At 42.5% G+C, this 17,890-nt stretch overlaps 1 protein-coding gene across 5 annotated transcripts in view; it reads left to right on the top strand.

Moving 5' to 3' along the window:
* The window catches only part of LOC115152421 (PHD finger protein 21A-like), an 84,429-nt gene extending 70,394 nt beyond the window's left edge, over positions 1–14,035 (top strand). For 4 of the 5 annotated variants that reach the window (XM_029697284.1, XM_029697287.1, XM_029697286.1 and 1 more), the window contains 5 exons: positions 9,263–9,435; positions 10,116–10,271; positions 10,672–10,747; positions 10,914–11,017; positions 12,239–14,035. In XM_029697284.1, coding sequence (XP_029553144.1) covers positions 9,263–9,435; positions 10,116–10,271; positions 10,672–10,747; positions 10,914–11,017; positions 12,239–12,982 — 1,253 coding nt within the window. In that variant the 3' untranslated portion in view covers positions 12,983–14,035. The remainder of the gene's footprint in view (positions 1–9,262; positions 9,436–10,115; positions 10,272–10,671; positions 10,748–10,913; positions 11,018–12,238) is intronic. The other variant, XM_029697288.1, reaches the window with a different exon arrangement.
* Positions 14,036–17,890: the final 3,855 nt, after the last annotated feature.

Below are 17,890 nucleotides of genomic sequence, written 5' to 3'. Positions count from 1 at the left end.
CTTACAATGTCTTAGAAATCAAAACATATATGGGCTGCATGATGCGACTATAGGCTATTGAGAAAGTCGCAAAAGAAAGCTTGCGCACTGTTCCTTGCCTCAGGCTGCACACGCTGTTCTCTCAAGTGATCATATTTTCAGCCATCAGACTATTCTCAATTAAATCTTGCCTTTACTAATATGTAACATTTGTTTCTATTTAAAATGGCCCATTACCAAATGGGCAGGAACATGGGCAGGGGGAAAACATGTCATCCTTATGCACGCAAATAGCTTTTTCAATCATGCCTGGTAGGCAACGTTTATTTCACTCCACCCATCAACCACTAAGGAGCCTGCAGCCTCTCGCTGTGCGACAGGTGATATTCCGCCCAACTCTGTATGCCATGGGCTCTCCAACGCTGTTCCTGTAGTTAACCTTGCTAATTTGGCAAACCAAGTGAAATCTGTTCGGGAACATCGATAGTTACATGTTTTCACAACGAAACATATTTCATTAAACTATTGACAGCCCCCCTCTGCACGCTCAAGAAAGGAATGAAGGAGAGAGGGGAGAAGACGGAAATGCATGGTGGTGAGATATTCTGTAGCTAAAGGTAATGTGTCAGCCTATTAATTATGAAAATATAAAAAATGCCCTATTACTAGGCTATTCAAAATCGAATACAAATTCACTATAATTGTAGGCTAACTCTGTAAGCTGCCCGGCACTATCAATTAACCAACAGCATCGCCTATATACGTTCTATCCCAGACTCATGGATAGAAAGTTTGGACTGGTTTAACTTCTTTGGGATAGGGGGCAGTATTTTGATGTCCGGATGAAAAGCATGCCCAAAGTAAACTGCCTGCTACTCAGGCCCAGAAGCTAGGATATGCATATAATTGGTAGAGTTGGATAGAAAACACTCTAAAGTTTCTAAAACTGTTAAAATAATGTCTGTGAGTATAACAGAACTGAAATGGCAGGCGAAACCCCGAGGACAAACCATCCCCCCCCCCAAAAAAAAATCATCCTACCACTGATTTCAATGGCTGGCACTTTTATAATAGGGCGAAATCATGCCCGATTGCAGTTCCTAGGGCTTCCACTAGATGTCAACAGTCTTTAGAAAGAGTTTCAGGCTGGTTTTTGGAAAAATGCGCCAGAAATTGTAGTTTTTGTAGGTGGCTCCCATTTTGGCTGTAGTGTTTCCAAGCGCGTGAATGAGAGCGCATTCTTTGGTATTTTTCTCCGGTAAAGACAATAACGATTCTCCGTCTTAAATTGTATAGTTTATTTGCGTATTAGGGTACCTAAGGTTTGATTATAAACGTTGATTGACCTGTTTGGATAAGTTTATTGGTAACGTTTAGGCTTCATTTTGTATGCATTTTGAAGGAGGGAAACCGAGTGGATTATTGACTGAAGCACGCCAGCTAAACAGAGTTTTTATGGGTATAAAGAAGGACTTAATCGAATAAAAGGACTATTTGTAATGTAACTGGGACCTTTTGGAGTGCCAACAGAAGAAGATCTTCAAAGGTAAGGCATATATTATATCTGACTTTCGTGTCGCAACTCCCTGGTTGAAAATGACTTGTTATGCATTTGTGTGCTGGGCGCTGTCCTCAGATAATCGCATGGTTTTGAAATCTGACATGGCGGCTGGATTAACAACAAGTTAAGCTTTATTTTGATGTATTGCACTTGTGATTTCATGAAAGTTTAATATTTATAGTAATTTGAGTTTGGCGCTCTGCAATGTCACCGGAAGGTGTCGAAATGGGTAGCGTCCCACTAATCCTCAAGAAGTTAAGGTGGACTGGTATAATAATACAGTCCACACTTAAAGGCGATACTAGAATTTTAATTTTGGAGTATAGCCTAGACCAGCGGTCCCCAACCTTTTTTGGGCCACGGACCGGTTTAATGGCAGACAATATTTTCACGGACCGGCCTTTAAGGTGTGGCGGATAAATACACAAAATAAAATTATACGACCGGCATAAAAACTGTGGTATTTTTTAAATATAATAATAAACGTGAATCCACTGTGTACTCGTATGCAACTTTATTAGCAGCATCCTCGTAACATCGCACCAACAACATAACATGAGTAACATCCTCTCTGCCCCCTAACGCTCTCTGGACGCTATGGTAACGTTTAAACATGCCTTAAAAATAAGATACAACACAAAAACAAATATAAAGTGCATGAAAAATACAACTCACCATAACGCTAAATCAGTGGGAGCCCTGAGCATGTTTCTCTGCAACGAGACGGTCCCATCTAGGGGTAATGGGAGACAATGACACCCGAAGTGTGTTGCTTATGTCCAGTCTACTCCGTAATTTTGTTTTGGTTGCTGTCACTGCAGAAAATCCCGCTTCACACAAATAGGATGTCGGAAATGGCAACAGGGTTTTCAATGCTGTTGTGGCGATCTCAGGGTATTCTGCCGTGACTTTAATCCAGAACACCAGCAGAGTTGTTGTCTCGAACATACTTTTAAGGCCGCCGTCATTTGCGATCTCCAGCAGTTGATCTTCTTCTTGCATAGACATGCTGGATTCACCTGGTTTGTTGACAAATGGGACGCAGATCCATTCTTTGGCAGTTCGTGGGTCTTTTGTGGTTGGGAAGTAGCGCTCAAACTCTTAAAAGCAAAGACAGGTGATCATGCACCACCTGGGACAATGAAGGCTCGGGCTCAGTCTCTTCCAAAATTCCCACGAATGTTTGAAACATGTCAAATATACCTCTGTTCACGCGCCGTCCCCACAAATCCAGTTTGGCTTTAAGTGCAGCTACTTTATCTGCCAACTTGAAGACAGTTGTCATTTTCCCCTGAAGTGACCGATTGAGTTCATTGAGCAGGTTGAATATGTCGCACAGGTAAGCGAGTTTTGCGACCTATTCCTTGTCACTGAAATGTGCTGCCAGCGGTGACTTTTTTTTCTGAGAGAAATCTCTGCAGCGGCTCTCATAATTCAAACACTCTGGCCAGCGATCTCCCTCTGGATAACATCTTATTTCTGTGTATAAGAGAAGGTGTCTGTGCTCCGCGTTCATTTTTCAAAATAAAACATTGTTCAGACTCAGATAATAAATAAAATGGAAATAATGTAAGTTATTTATTCTTTCACTGCGGCCCGGAACCAAATGACCCACGGACCGGTACCGGACTGAAGATCATGATTAGGTGATTATTGGAGTCAGGTGTGTTAGCTGGAGCTGGGGCAAAACTGTGACACCAATCAGGCACTCGAAGACTGGAATTGCCCAGCTCTGGCATAGACCATGGGTCACCAACCATTTCTAGCATGAGAGCTACTATAAAAAAAAATGTTACATGTCGCGAGCTACAATTTCTTCATTTTTTTATAGCTTTCAAAGTCTAGCTAGTTCTCCTCTCCCCTTCCGGGTTCTTTCTGTCAATATACCTGGTAAAATAATGGTTAATAAACAACTGCAAAGGGGGCCCTATAAAATCTGTTATTCTTTTCCCCAAATGTTTTATATTTTCCCAAATTATGTTCAATTTTTTCACTCTTAAAATTACAATTGTTCATAGAGAACCAATGAAATTGGATGTTCTGAGTCCACGTCAACTCTTAAATCACATCGGTATCTAAAATGGAGCCGGAAGAAATGGCAGCAGTTTTACGGACGTCTAACCAATTGTGCTATTATGTGGGGTTTTTTCTCGTTATTTGTAACTTATTTTGTACATAAGTTTCTGACACCATATCTTACAGCAAAAAAAATATTTCTGGATATCAGGACAGCGATCACTCCTCGGATTAGACAAATAATTTTTCTTCAACAAGCAGGAAGCACAGGATATACTGCGAACACCCAACAAGGCCGACATCCCGTTATTGGAAAGAGAAAGACGCAGGTACAGAGGACACAGAGTGGGGTGCCTCGTGAGGATCCGGAGAAGGCGAGTGGGAAAGCTTCCGTTACCGTCAATATTACTCGCCAACGTACAATCATTGGAAAATTAATTAGACGAGGTATGATCACGAATATCCTACCAACGGGACATCAAAAACTGTAGCATCTTATGTCTCATGGAATCGTGGGTGAATGATGACATGGACATTAGCTAGCAGGATATACGCTGCACCGGCTAGATAGAACAGCACACTCCGGTAAGACGGGGGGGAGGGGGGGTCCGTGCATATTTGTAAACAACAGTTGGTGCACAAAATCTAAGGAAGTGTCTAGATTTTGCTCGCCTGATGTAGAGTTGCTTATGATAAACTGTAGACCACACTATTTGCCAAGAGAGTTTTCATCTATACTTTTCGTGGCTGATTATTTACCATCGTTAGACGGACACTGGCACTAAGACCGCACTCAGTCAGCTGTATAAGGTAATAAGCAAACAGGAAACCGCTCACCCAGAGGTGGCACTCCTAGTGTCCGGGAACTTTAATGCAAGGAAACTTAAATCAGTTTTACCTAATTTCTATCAACATAGAAGAAAAAAAATATAGATCACCTGTACTCCACACACAGAGACGAATACAAAGCTCTTCCTCACCCTCCATTTGGTAAATCTGACCACATTTCTATCCTCCTGATTCCTGCTTACAAGCCAACATTAAAGCAAGAAGCACCAGTGACTCGGTCTATAAAAAAAGTGGTCAGATGAAGCAGATGCTAAACTACAGGACTGTTTTGTTATCACAGACTGGAATATGTTCCGGGATTCTTCTGATTGCATTGAGGAGTACACCACATCAGTCACTGGCTTTATCAATAAGTGCATCGAGGACGTCATCCCCAAAGTGACTGTGCGTACATACCCCAACCAGAAGCCATGGATTACAGGCAACATTTGCACTGAGCTAAAGGGTAGAGCTGCCGCTTTCAAGGTGCGGGACTCTAACCCGGAAGCTTGTAAGAAATCCTGCTATGCCCTCTGACGAACCATCAAACAGGCAAAGCTCCAATACAGGGCTAAGATTGAATCGTACTACACCGGCTCCAATGCTCGTCTTATGTGGCAGGGCTTGCAAACTATTACAGACTACAAAGGGAAGCACAGCTGCGAGCTGCCCAGTGACACGAGCCTACCAGACAAGCTAAATCACTTCTATGCTCTCTTCGAGGCAAGCAACACTGAGGCATGCATGAGAGCATCAGCTGTTCCGGACGACTGTGTGATCGAACTCTCCGTAGCCGACGTGAGTAAGACCTTTAAACAGGTCAACATTCACAAGGCCGCGAGGCCAGGCGGATTACCAGGACTTGTGCTCCGGGCATGTGCTGACCAACTGGCAGGTGTCTTCACTGTCCCTGATTGAGTCTGTAATACCAACATGTTTCAAGCAGACCACCATAGTCCCTGTGCCCAAGAACACAAAGACAACCTGCCTAAATGACTACAGACCCGTAGCACTCACGTCCGTAGCCATGAAGTGCCTTGAAAGGCTGGTAATGGCTCACATCAACACCATTATCCCAGAAACCCTAGACCCACTCCAATTTGTATACCGCCCAAACAGATCCACAGATGATGCAATCTCTATTGCACTCCACACTGCCCTTTCCCACCTGAACAAAAGGAACACCTACGTGAGAATGCTATTCATTGACTACAGCTCAGCATTCAACACCATAGTACCCTCAAAGCTCATCACTAAGCTAAGGATCCTGTTACTAAACACCTCCCTCTGCAACTGGATCCTGGACTTCCTGACGGGCTGCCCCCAGGTGGTGAGGGTAGGTGGCAACACATCTGCCACGCTGATCCTCAACACGTGGGCCCCTCAGGGCCAGCCTATAGGGAGGAGGTCAGAGACCTGGCCGGGTGGTGCCAGAATAACAACCTATCCCTCAACGTAACCAAGACTAAGGAGATGATTGTGGACTACAGGAAAAGGAGGAACGAGCATGCCCTCATTCTCATCGACGGGGCTGTAGTGGAGCAGGTTGAGAGCTTCAAGTTCCTTGGTGTCCATATCACCAACAACCTAGAGTGGTCCAAACACACCAAGACAGTCATAAAGAGGGCACAACAATGCCTATTCCCCCTCAGGAAACAATAAAGATTTGGCATGGGTGCTCAGATCCTCAAAAGTTTCTTCAGCTGCAACATCGAAAGCATCCTGACTGGTTGCATCACTGCCTGGTACTGCAACTGCTCAGCCTCCGACCGCAAGGCACTACAGAGGGTAGTGCGTACAGCCCAGTACATCACTGGGACTAAGCTGTCTGCTATCCAGGACCTCAGAGGAAAGACCTAAAAATTGTCAAAGACCCCACCCTCCCCAGTCAGACTGTTCTCTCTACTACCACGTGGCAAGCGGTACCGAAGCGCCAAGTCTAGGACCAAAAGGCTTCTCAACAGCTTTTACCCCCAAGCCATAAGACTCCTGAACAGGTAATCAAATGGCTACCCGGACTATTTGCATTGTGTGTGTGTGTGTGTGTGTGTGTGTGTGTGTCCCCCAACCCCTCTTTACACTGCTGCTACTCTGTTTACCGTATATGCATAGTCACTTTAACCATACCTACATGTACATACTACCTCAATTAGCCCGACTAACCGGTGTCACGCCCTGATCTATTTCTCCTGTTGTCTCCACCCCCTCCAGGTGTCGCTTATTTTCCCCAGTGTATTTATCCCTGTGTTTCCGATCTCTCTGTGGCAGTTCGTCTTGTATGTTTAGTCAAGTCAACCAGCGTGTTTTTCCCGTACTCCTTTCGCTATTCTCCTTTTTCTAGTCCTCCCGGTTTTGACCCTTGCCTGTTTCTGGACTCTGTACCCGCCTGCCTGACCATTTCTGCCTGGCTTGACCACGATCGTGTCTGCCACTCTGTACCTCCTGGACTCTGATCTGGTTTTGACCTTTTTGCCTGTCCACGACCATTCTCTTGCCTACCCCTTTGGATTATTAAACATTGTAAGACTCCAACCATCTGCCTCCTGTGTCTGCATCTGGGTCTCGCCTTGATAACCAGTGCCTGTATATAGCCTCGCTACTGTTATAGCCTTGCTACTGTATATAGCCTCGCTACTGTTATTATTCACTGTCTTTTTACTGTTGTTTTTTATTTCCTTATCTATTGTTCACCTAATACCTATTTTTTACTTAAAAATTGCACTGTTGGTTCGGGCCTGTAAGTAAGCATTACACTATAAGGTGAAACGTGACAAATAAACTTTGATTTGATTTGAAGACACATTCTTGGTGAGTGTAATTCCCCTTTAATTGCTCATCTGGCCCTTTAATTGGGCATGTAGTGAGTGAGGAATGTGCCATCTAATGTGCTGGTCTAGCATGGTTCTGTACAGCTGCTTCTCATTTCATGGCAAAGTTTGCAAATAGCAAATAATAGATACAAATGATACTTACTCATGATATACTTCTGCCAAGTAAGCCTACTTTGCGGTTAATATTTATTTGAGAAGGTTTTGGGGAAAGTATTTCTGTCAACCCACAAGACGGTTATAACATCAACTGGCTACACACGGAGTGATAGACAAACGGGCGCACCACACAGACCGACACAAGCAATTTTGTCTGAAAATAATTGGCAGATATTTTCTTAATTATTATTTTTTTAAACCAATAGTGGCTAACCAGGGGTGGGATAATGTTGCGTTGATTAGCTGGGAGCTTGCGGTGTCTGTGACTTGTGAGATTTGTTTATTACAGTTTGCGGTGGAACACGTGAAAATTACATGTACTTTCAGAATTTTTGACGAGCTACTCATAGGTGGGCTGCGAACTACTGGTAGCTCGTGATTGACCTGTTGGAAACCCCCTATTATTTTAATTCAGGTTTTATTTTTTGTGCTTGGGCTTTAAAACAACATCCATAATGACCATGTTTTCCACTAAGCTCCAACCTGTTGTTGAACTTCTTTCTTCAAATTGATCAATCACAGTGAGTTGGGTTAAAGGGACAATAGAGCTCTGAATACCAGGCCATTAGCGACCTGATGGTCACTAGCAAGTTGGGCACTACCAAGCATGTCCAGAGTGCATAAGAGGAGATTACCGTGACTCAACGATCGCGTGGAATTTTACTGCGGTCATGACACATGACTGCCAGTGTGGCGCCCTTACAAAAAAAGATTGCAGTTTTTAAAGTGCATTAACTCCAGTCGACTGTGGTATTTTGGAGGCAGTAATTGCAGAATAACTGCAGTGTACTGCACTGTAACTGCAATTACACTGCAAAATTACTGTAGTAAAAAAACAGTTATTTTGGAAGCAGTATTTCCAACATACTGCATTGTACTGCAGTTTACACTGCACTCTGATTGCAATCTTTTTTCGTAAGGGCAGTAATACAGTCACCGCAACAGCCCTAGTGGAGTGGGATTTTTGGAGTAGAGGACAGCTTTTGGTAACATAAAATCCTTGCCGGTCCCACTTCCATTCAAGGGGGCTATAGCAAAGTTTTTGCCTTTTGTCTTTAAATGTTGTGAAAGCAAGGAAGAGTTGGCTTCCCTTGCTAGAATAAGTTAGCTGGCAGCATGTCTAGCTGGCTAAAAACATAGCAAGCTAGCTAACTTTTTTAGCTTCCCACATCCCCATGTGAAATAATCAGATTTATAATATAAAAATATGCCCTGGCAAATATTCGTACTTGGTGTAACCTAAACATTGTCCCAGTTTGACATGCTACTTGTGTATTCATTCCCTAAATCATTTAAAAATAGAACGTCATCATGTTTTGGTCTGGGAGAAAAAAGCACATGGCTAGCTAGTTAGCTACAGCAGCTTCTACTATTTCACAATAGCCTGTTATCACTAGTTATTACTTTTAAACAAAATACCTTTTTGAGTGGATTGTTTTTTTGTTTACTGTTTGAACAGTCGCTGAAATTATATTTGGTTATCAATGAAAAATAGTCTACTTTGATGAATAACCTATAGATAAGATCAAGGAACCAAGCGACAACACTGCCCCTACGACTGCGCAATGAATGATATGGCGTGTATCAATTTCCACGTAGTAAAAAAGAATGTTGAATGCCGGAGCATATTACAAGGAGCCGCCCCTTTTGTGACGAAAAAGGACATGGCAACACTCAGAATCTTTCGTCTGCGTAGAGCTTGTAGTAAGTTTTAGTGCACTAACTCCGCTCTCTGTGCTTCTCCTACTCTTCCACCCTCAACTCAACACCCTCCCTTTTTCACATTAGCCAACGAGGACCCACTGTCAAAGGTATGTCGGACAGACGGTTTATTTGTTTGTTTCCTTCCCACTTTTTGTTTTTTGTTTTTCGTCTGTCTCATTTCACCCAGGTCGCCCTCCCAAATACAGCAGCGTTCCGAAGCTGGGCAGCCACACCCCGACCTCCCCCTCCAGCTGTCTCACTGCCTCCCCGGCCCCCGAGTGGCCCAACACAGGGGGGAGCTTCCCCTTCCATGTCCATCCCCACCACACTCTCCCCCTGCCCAGCCCCAGCTCTGGGGATGTAAGTAGCAGCTGGAGAGAGCACAGCAGCCTGGACTTTCTGGGGCTCTATCCTAACATACTGACTTCACCTATTCTTGCCCCTCCCTTTTTATATTGGTGGTATTGTCCACAGGCTATTACAAATACTTTAGTGGAGTTGAAATGTCCCAGTACCTCACATCTAAAGACCTAGACAAGTACAGACACGTTTTTATTGATTTACTCCCTACTGTCTGATCCTTCATTTTTGATGCAATCTTACAAAGTGAACAGTACTCCTCGCCTCAAATTCTGTACTCCCCCTACTCTCAAAAAGGAACAAGTGATACTGCCTGTATGAAATTGTTACTTTACCTATATTATTTTTAAGTAGGATCAGTTAGTTTAGATCTTCTTTTAAATGCCATTAAAAACATACTGCAGTATTAAAGTAGTTTATTACATACTTTAAACTAAATTTTTGAAATAGGAAATGCAGAATGGTATCCATAATGGCTCTAAGAATGGGCTTTTCCCATTTCAGTGTTGGAATTACACACATTATTTATTTAAGTGTTATCTTTAAAACAACATAGAAACCGTAATATGATTGGATGATCCACAAATCAACACACATGGCCCCTCTGCCCTGCCTCTGCACACATGATTGGTCAGGCCTAGACAGGCAATGAAACTGATTGGTGCAATTCATCCTGACAGGGAGACATCCATGAGGATTTCTGCACTGTGTGCAGACTCAGTGGCCAGTTGCTCATGTGTGACACATGCTCACGTGTCTATCACCTGGACTGCCTGGACCCACCCCTGATAACCATTCCTAAAGGCATGTGGATCTGTCCCAAATGTCAAGAGCAGGTAAACGCAGCACCGACAATCGAGGGGCTTGGTCCAGTGGTTCAGTAGTATAGATCTGAGAATTTGGCTGCTCTTTCAAAGTGGATAATCTATTGACATTGGCAGAGACATAGTTTTCCCCTCAGGCTTTCATCAGCTAGTCCTTATTTCTAGGCGAAAACATTACGACGATATGAGTGTTCCTTCATTTGAAAGCTTCAACATGATTCAGTATTGTTTTAAGTAATTCTTTCCCATTCATTTTGTTAGTGGAGGATGGCATCTTACACTCCCATCTGATTCATTTTGTTTGTTCTTTGTGACATCGCCAAAGGATGACCACAGCATTGTTCTCTTCCACGTCTAGGTAATGTCGTGACTTTGCAATCACAATACAACAAAGCTGTGCTCTTCTCTCCAGATATTGAAAAAAGAAGATTCAATTCAATGGCCAGGAACATTGGCTATTGTTCATTCCTATATCGCCTATAAAGAAGGTAGGAATAGCACACTAAAGACCTTGTGCCTCGACAAACATCAAATGTGTGGCTCCGTTTCAGTCAGCTGAAGCGGTGGTAGATGAGTTCCTTCACTGGAATCTCAAACAACCAGATTTCTTTAAAGTCTCACAGTTGTCTGTGTGTTGTTTCTGTTTCCTAAAAGCTAAAGAAGAGGAGAAACAAAAACTAATGAAGTGGAGTGCTAAGCTGAAACTGGAGCGAGAACAGTTGGAACAAGGGGTCAAACAACTCAGTAACTCCATAACGGTAAGCTCCATAGTAACCTCAAACCACCTTCATAGGTGAGTTGTTTTCAGATGGGTGTACTGAAATGGATGGAAGTATTTGAGATCTTGAATAATAGTGTGGCTTAGGTAATTCACGTAACTACCCCTATTGCTTACCAGGCTTTGATGCTCTCTTAGCTTATGTCATGTTATATCCAGGCTGTATCACAACCGGCCGTGATTGGGAGTCCCATAGGGCGGCGCACAATTGGCCCAGCGTCGTCTGGGTTTGGCCGGTGTAGACTGTCATTGTAAATAAGAATTTGTTCTTAACTGACTTGCTTAGTTAAATAAAGGTTAAATAAATTTAAAAAATGTCATAGAAACGCATCCAAAGATACATTTGCACACTGATAACAAAGCTAGCTTGCTAGTTACATAGCAAAATGCTTGCTAATCGGATAAAGTCTTAGTTTGCAGTTACCTTGCTATACTAATACTTTAGCTCATTTATAAAAACGATACATTTATAAAAACATCACTGGTAGTGCTATAATTAGAGAGAGTACAAAAATTGCCAGAGATGGAGACATCTAGCTTGTTAGGAAGCAAATGTGGATCTGTCAGGAACCAACATAATAAATGTAATTTAGCATATGCTTTTATCCAAAGCAACTTAGTCATGCGTGCATACATCTTACCTATGGGTGTCACCGGGAATCGAAGATATAGCTTAGACTAGTTCCTGGGAGTCTTAATCTGACTGAAAAGAATTTGTGTCACCAAATGGAGACATTTGACACCAGATGAGGTGCAGTGATGTAAAATATTTAAAAAAATAACAGTCTAAATATAGAGCCTTGTGGGACCCCACAAGCCATTATTGTATTTTGAAACTGTTCTTTTAAAAGGTAGACTCAGCGAAATAACGTTGCCATGAGCAGCACCGCAGATATTTCGATAAGCGAGATGCAAGACTTTGCTCTCACACAGTCACAGTATCTGTGCATGTGCACAGGTTCGCTTCACGCTGTTACTGCGTGGTAGCCATGGGACCAAAACAGTGAAGAAGTTGAACCTTGCGCTTCAACGCTCTTAGTTGTTGCGGAAATTGACCCAATATGCTGATTACTTTCTGCATCTACGTCATATCACTGAGTCTACCTTTAAGTCACTTAATTTATTGGATTAATTTAAGTGACTTAATTTATTATGTCCATTATTCTGAAATGCCCAACCCTGTTTCCTCCCCTCTAAATAGGAATGCATGGAGACCAAAAACACCATCATGTCTCGACAGAAGGAAATGCAAGTTTTGTTGGAGAAGGTCAAACACTTGGTCCGCCTCATTCAGGCTTTCAATTTCAGTCAAACCTTGGAGACCGAGGGTACAGGTGCCTTCACAGAAGACATTGGGGCCAAGGATGCAATTGTCCCAGCTGAAAATGCAGTAGACGCCATCAACACCCATGCTGTAGCAGAAGTCCATATCCAGTCTGTGGGTGGGGTAAAGGCTGAGGTCACAGCACTGAACAGCACCAATGTTGAAGCCGGGACGAGGGTTGTTGTAGCTGATGTTGCCACAGACAAGGTAGCAGGTGTCAGTGCTGAGGCTGCTGTTGACATCTGCGTTGAGCCTACTGCCGAGGTCAGCACCGAGACTGCAGTGGGCAGCAGTGTTGAACCTGTGGCTGAGGTCAATAATGCTGAGGAAGTGACGGAAGCCACCGCAGTAGTCGGTGCAGTGAACTCTACAGTGGCCACAACCAATGCTACCACTGACCTTGTGTGTACTGACATGAGCATGGATGAGAGCTGTACTAACAACACTAACACCATACCTGAGAACAAGGTCACCACCACGAACAGCACAGAGGAAGTGATAGAAGAGGAACAGGAAGAGAACACAAACATTGACAACAGCAGCACCAACAACAGCAAAACCTCAGAACCTTCCCAGCAATCTTTGCAAGCTCTTCTCGAGAGTTTGGACAATAAAGACTAACACTCCATCTCTTGGACTGAAAACCCCCCAACATAAAAAAGAAGACTTTAGCTTTCACTATTGAAAGTTGACCGAAATTGCCAATCTATATACATACTTGATTCCAATGTATATTCAGACTGTGTAAATAGTAGATCTACAGCCCAAGTCTGAGATTGCTATTGGATGCTGTAGGTTATTATACCACAAACATGGGTGAAAGGGTGGCTTGTGTACCAGTTTCATGCCAATTTAAGGATAGAAAAGAACAGTAGTAATGGTAAAAGTAAGATCATTTATAACATCACACCAGTGTGTGCCTGCAACAGTTCCCCTCAGAACTCTCATAGGGGTTGTATCTTAAGTTATCTTCTGTTCCTGGGGATGCAGGTTAGAGATGTCTAAAGACTGCGTGCTGAACAGAGACCATGTTTCTACGGCATTAACTGAGAGCAAAATAAAACCAAATGATAAGCAAAACAGCTGAGGGACAGGGCTTTGAAAAAGTGTCAGTATTTGTTAACAATGGGGAAACATTGAGGTGTTTGATCGTCATTGATAATCAAATAGGTAAAACAGGAGAGCTTTCAGTTATCCCAATACCTTCCTCCCCTTTCCCCATTCTCACTCTTACATGACCAATAACTATGGACCCATTTACACAAAACCTCAGGCAAAAAAAGAAGAAAGTAAAGCAGCATCCACGTGCTTTGGAAGTATGAGGCAAACTGCTTATAGAGCTGGCTGGTTAGGGCCTTGCTGAGGAAGACCCAGGTAACAAAGACGGTCATCTCAAAAGAGAGTGGAGTCAGTTCACACATGGTATCTTAAAGTTTTAAAATGGTGTAGATCCAGTGCAGTAATTGAGTTAAATTTGTGAGTCAGTGTCAACTGTGAGCACTAAATGTGAAATTGCAATAATATTGCATTGTCAAAAACAAACACGCAAAAATATATCTGCAGTGTGTTTCTTTTATAGGATAAGATATTAATTCAGGTCTTCCTAGTCCTCAAAAGTAAGTGCATTTCTGTTGTATAAAACAGTTGTTTGTTAATAAATGTTTTTAACTGGCATAGTTTATGCATTTAATTATCTTTTAAAAGAGGTGACCTTTGCATATTATGAAATGTACGTTTTTGTTTAATTCTGAACTGCCAAAATGCTATTGTATCCAAATATAGCAGGGACATGTCCACTAACTGTATGGAAAGATAAAGTACAAAATGTATTATTCAATACCATCTTGGGAATTGGCAATCCCTGGTAAATAAGTGCTTATTCAACAATCTCATCAAAATATCTTTATTTCCTGGAAGCTGGAGGGTTTGTTGTATCAGTCCATTTTGGTGGTTAAAGCACAAGCTTGCTGCATAACAAATAAGTGCTGAAAAGCTTTTTTGTATGTTACGTATGGAACAAAACAGATTATGCATTTTGTTTGTTGTCATGTAATTGAGTCCCAACAAAATATTTTTGTATGACCCAACTGATCTTTGAGAGTGAGTCTTGGGCCTTGTCCAGGAGAAATGTTCCCTCTCTCCTACCGCTGGAACATGCTTGGATAACAGAATTGACCGACGACCCTATCCCCAAAAACTCAATAGATTTGCGCTTCCTCTGGTATTTTTTTTTTGTAATGCTCTATCAACATAAACTCAGCAAAAAAAGAAACGTCCTCTCACTGTCAACTGCGTTTATTTTCAGCAAACTTAACATGTGTAAATATTTGTATGAACATAACAAGATTCAACAACTGAGACATAAACTGCACAAGTTCCACCTACATAATGTGTCCCTGAACAAAGGGGGGGGTCAAAATCAAAAGTAACAGTCAGTACCAGATGCATTAAGTACTACAGTGCATCTCCTCCTCATGGACTGCACCAGATTTGCCAGTTCTTGCTGTGAGATGTTACCCCACTCTTCCACCAAGGCACCTGCAAGTTCCCGGACATTTCTGGAGGGAATGGCCCTAGCCCTCACCCTCCGATCCAACAGGTCCCAGACATGCTCAATGGGATTGAGATCCGGGCTCTTCACTGGCCATGGCAGAACACTGACATTCCTGTCTTGCAGGAAATCATGCACAGAATGAGCAGTATGGCTGGTGGCATTGTCATGCTGGAGGGTCATGTCAGGATGAGCCTGCAGGAAGGGTACCACATGAGGGAGGAGGATATCTTCCCTGTAACGCGTTGAGATAGCCTGCAATGACAACAAGCTCAGTCTGATGATGCTGTGACACACCGCCCCAGACCATGACGGACCCTCCACCTTCAAATTGATCCCGCTCCAGAGTACAGGCCTCGGTGTAACGCTCATTCCTTTGACGATAAACACGAATCCGACCATCACCCCTGGTGAGACAAAACCGCGACTTGTCAGTGAAGAGCACTTTTTGCCAGTCCTGTCTGGTCCAACGACGGTGGGTTTGTGCCAATAGGCGCTGCTGTTGCCGGTGATGTCTGGTGAGGACCTGCCTTACAACAGGCTTACAAGCCCTCAGTCCAGCCTCTCTCAGCCTATTGCGGACAGTCTGAGCACTGATGGAGGGATTGTGTGTTCCTGGTGTAACTCGGGCAGTTGTTGTTGCCATCCTGTACCTGTTCCGCAGGTGTGATGTTCGGATGTACTGATCCGGTGCAGGTGTTGTTACACGTGGTCTGCCACTGCGAGGACGATCAGCTGTCCATCATGTCTCCCTGTAGTGCTGTCTTAGGCGTCTCACAGTACAGACAATGCAATTTATTGCCCTTGCAGCATGCCTAAGGCACGTTCACACAGATGAGCAGGGACCCTGGACATCTTTCTTTTGGTGAAGATATTTGGATTTTTACGAATTATCTTTGAAAGACAGGGTCCTGAAAAAGGGATGTTTCTTTTTTTGCTGAGTTTATTTGTCTAATGTTTTATAATTTGTGGGGCCAGTACCCAGGTTATTTCCATTTTTTGACCAAGTCGATCATGAATTTCCCAGACTGTTCATAAACTTTTTGGGTTGGGACCATTCAGAAGATCTGTGAAAGATCTTTTTTGAGCGAGCCTCAGGTTTTCTCAATTGAAAAAAAAAATATAATAATATTTACGCTATACTGTTGCTTTATATAGAGTGCAAAGAGGGCAACATGGAGTTGGGTCTTAAATGATTTACACCCTTGATAAAGATTAGCAAAAATTACTGTAAAATAAATAATGAAAATACTGAGCTATATTGTACACTCAACAAAATGGGGAAATTATATTATTTTAAACTAATACAATCGCTCAGAAAGGTTTTGTTTTAACAAGTAATCTTTTTTTTCTCAAAGGTAGGGGTCAAAATTATTGACACCCCTATTGTCAATAGCATTTTAATATCTCACCTTGTGAGGATAATGGCACTGAGCCTTTTTCTAAAATGTTTTATGAGTTGGAGAACACACTTGGAGGGATCTAAGACCATTCCTCCATACAGAGTCCTTCCAGATCCTCCTGGCAGAGGAAACTAGGTTTTGGCTCAAATGTCCTGATACTGGGTAAAGTTCATGATGCCGTTGACCTTAACAAGCGCCCCAGGACCTGTGGAAGCAAAATAGCTGCGTAACATAAAATATTCCCTACCATATTTTATAATAGGTATAGAGGTTTTTTCTGCTGATGCATTCTAATTCCAACGCCAAACCCACCACTGTGTGCGGTGTCGTGTCTTTGGCTATGCCGGATTAAGTGATATGACATGCTAACTTATAAAATTATTTCTCTGTAATTAATATTACCTGATTAATCTAATCATGTAAATGTAATTAACTAGAAAGTCGGGGCACCACAGAAGAACGTTTATAGAGCTGTTATCTTCTGAATAAACTCTTAAAATACTTAGTAATATTTTACATCGATAGCAGTCAATCTTATCTTATTTTCAATCTCATCATGAAAGTTATAAATTCTTGGTTATCTTCACGAACCCTGGCTAACAAGTTGAATCAGCAATACAAAATTGGGTTTAATTATTTATTTACTAAATACCTAACTAATCACACAGAATTACAAATACACAGAATTCATATGATGTCATACAGAATTCGCCCTGGTGAACGGAGCCTGTATCATGGCTGGTTACACAAAGGAAAAGGGGGTTGGGCTTGAATGAAAGAGCGGGAAGATTTAGGAACACAGAAACAGCAGCTATGCTATCGTAAATACATTATCTTATGCATTCTAAATTACCGCCCATTTGGAAAAGGAAAATGCAATAAATATTTACTCTGAGCTGCGCTTCGGTAGATTGGTCGTAGATGCTGGCCGTGGTTGGCCAACAGATCTTCCTGTTGTGTAGTGGAAGAATGTCAATGGTGGTGGTATCTTCGTCTGGTTGTTAGACTGGATCCGTCGTCCGTCCTTTCCTAGCCCACGTTAGCAGCGGCTAACTCAACGGCTAGGAAGTATCACTTCTGTAGTGAATAAGCTCAAAGTTCATACCAGTCGCCATCAAAGCTCACGCCGAGGTTGGCTTAGTTCTGTCCTTGATATGGTTTAGTTAACATGTCTGTCCTTATAACGTCGAGGCTGCAGACCTCTCGTACTGGAACCCGGAATGTCTTTTCGTCAAAGACTTATATAGTGGACAGGGGGAAAGGAGGGGTTTCATCGTTTATAACCCCATGTCTCTTCACAGGGTTGGCCACTGATCGGCAGGGCACTTTCCCTATGAAAACCCAATTCTCTCATTTGGAAGCTAAAATTACATTTAATCTCCTAACAAACAATTTCAATATCAAACATTTCAATTGCATAACAATTCCATGTGACTCTGATAACTAGAGGGTGTATACTTTCTCCGGTACAGTTTATGTCGTCCTGCCATCAATCATAATGTCTCAGATAACAATGAACTGACATACATACTCATTACGTTATCAAGCATATTTCCAACTGGTTTTATTAACAAA

The sequence above is a fragment of the Salmo trutta genome, chromosome 17 (genome assembly GCF_901001165.1).
Source record: "Salmo trutta chromosome 17, fSalTru1.1, whole genome shotgun sequence".
Lineage (NCBI taxonomy): Eukaryota > Metazoa > Chordata > Actinopteri > Salmoniformes > Salmonidae > Salmo > Salmo trutta.
This window is presented reverse-complemented; position numbering and strand designations above follow the sequence as displayed.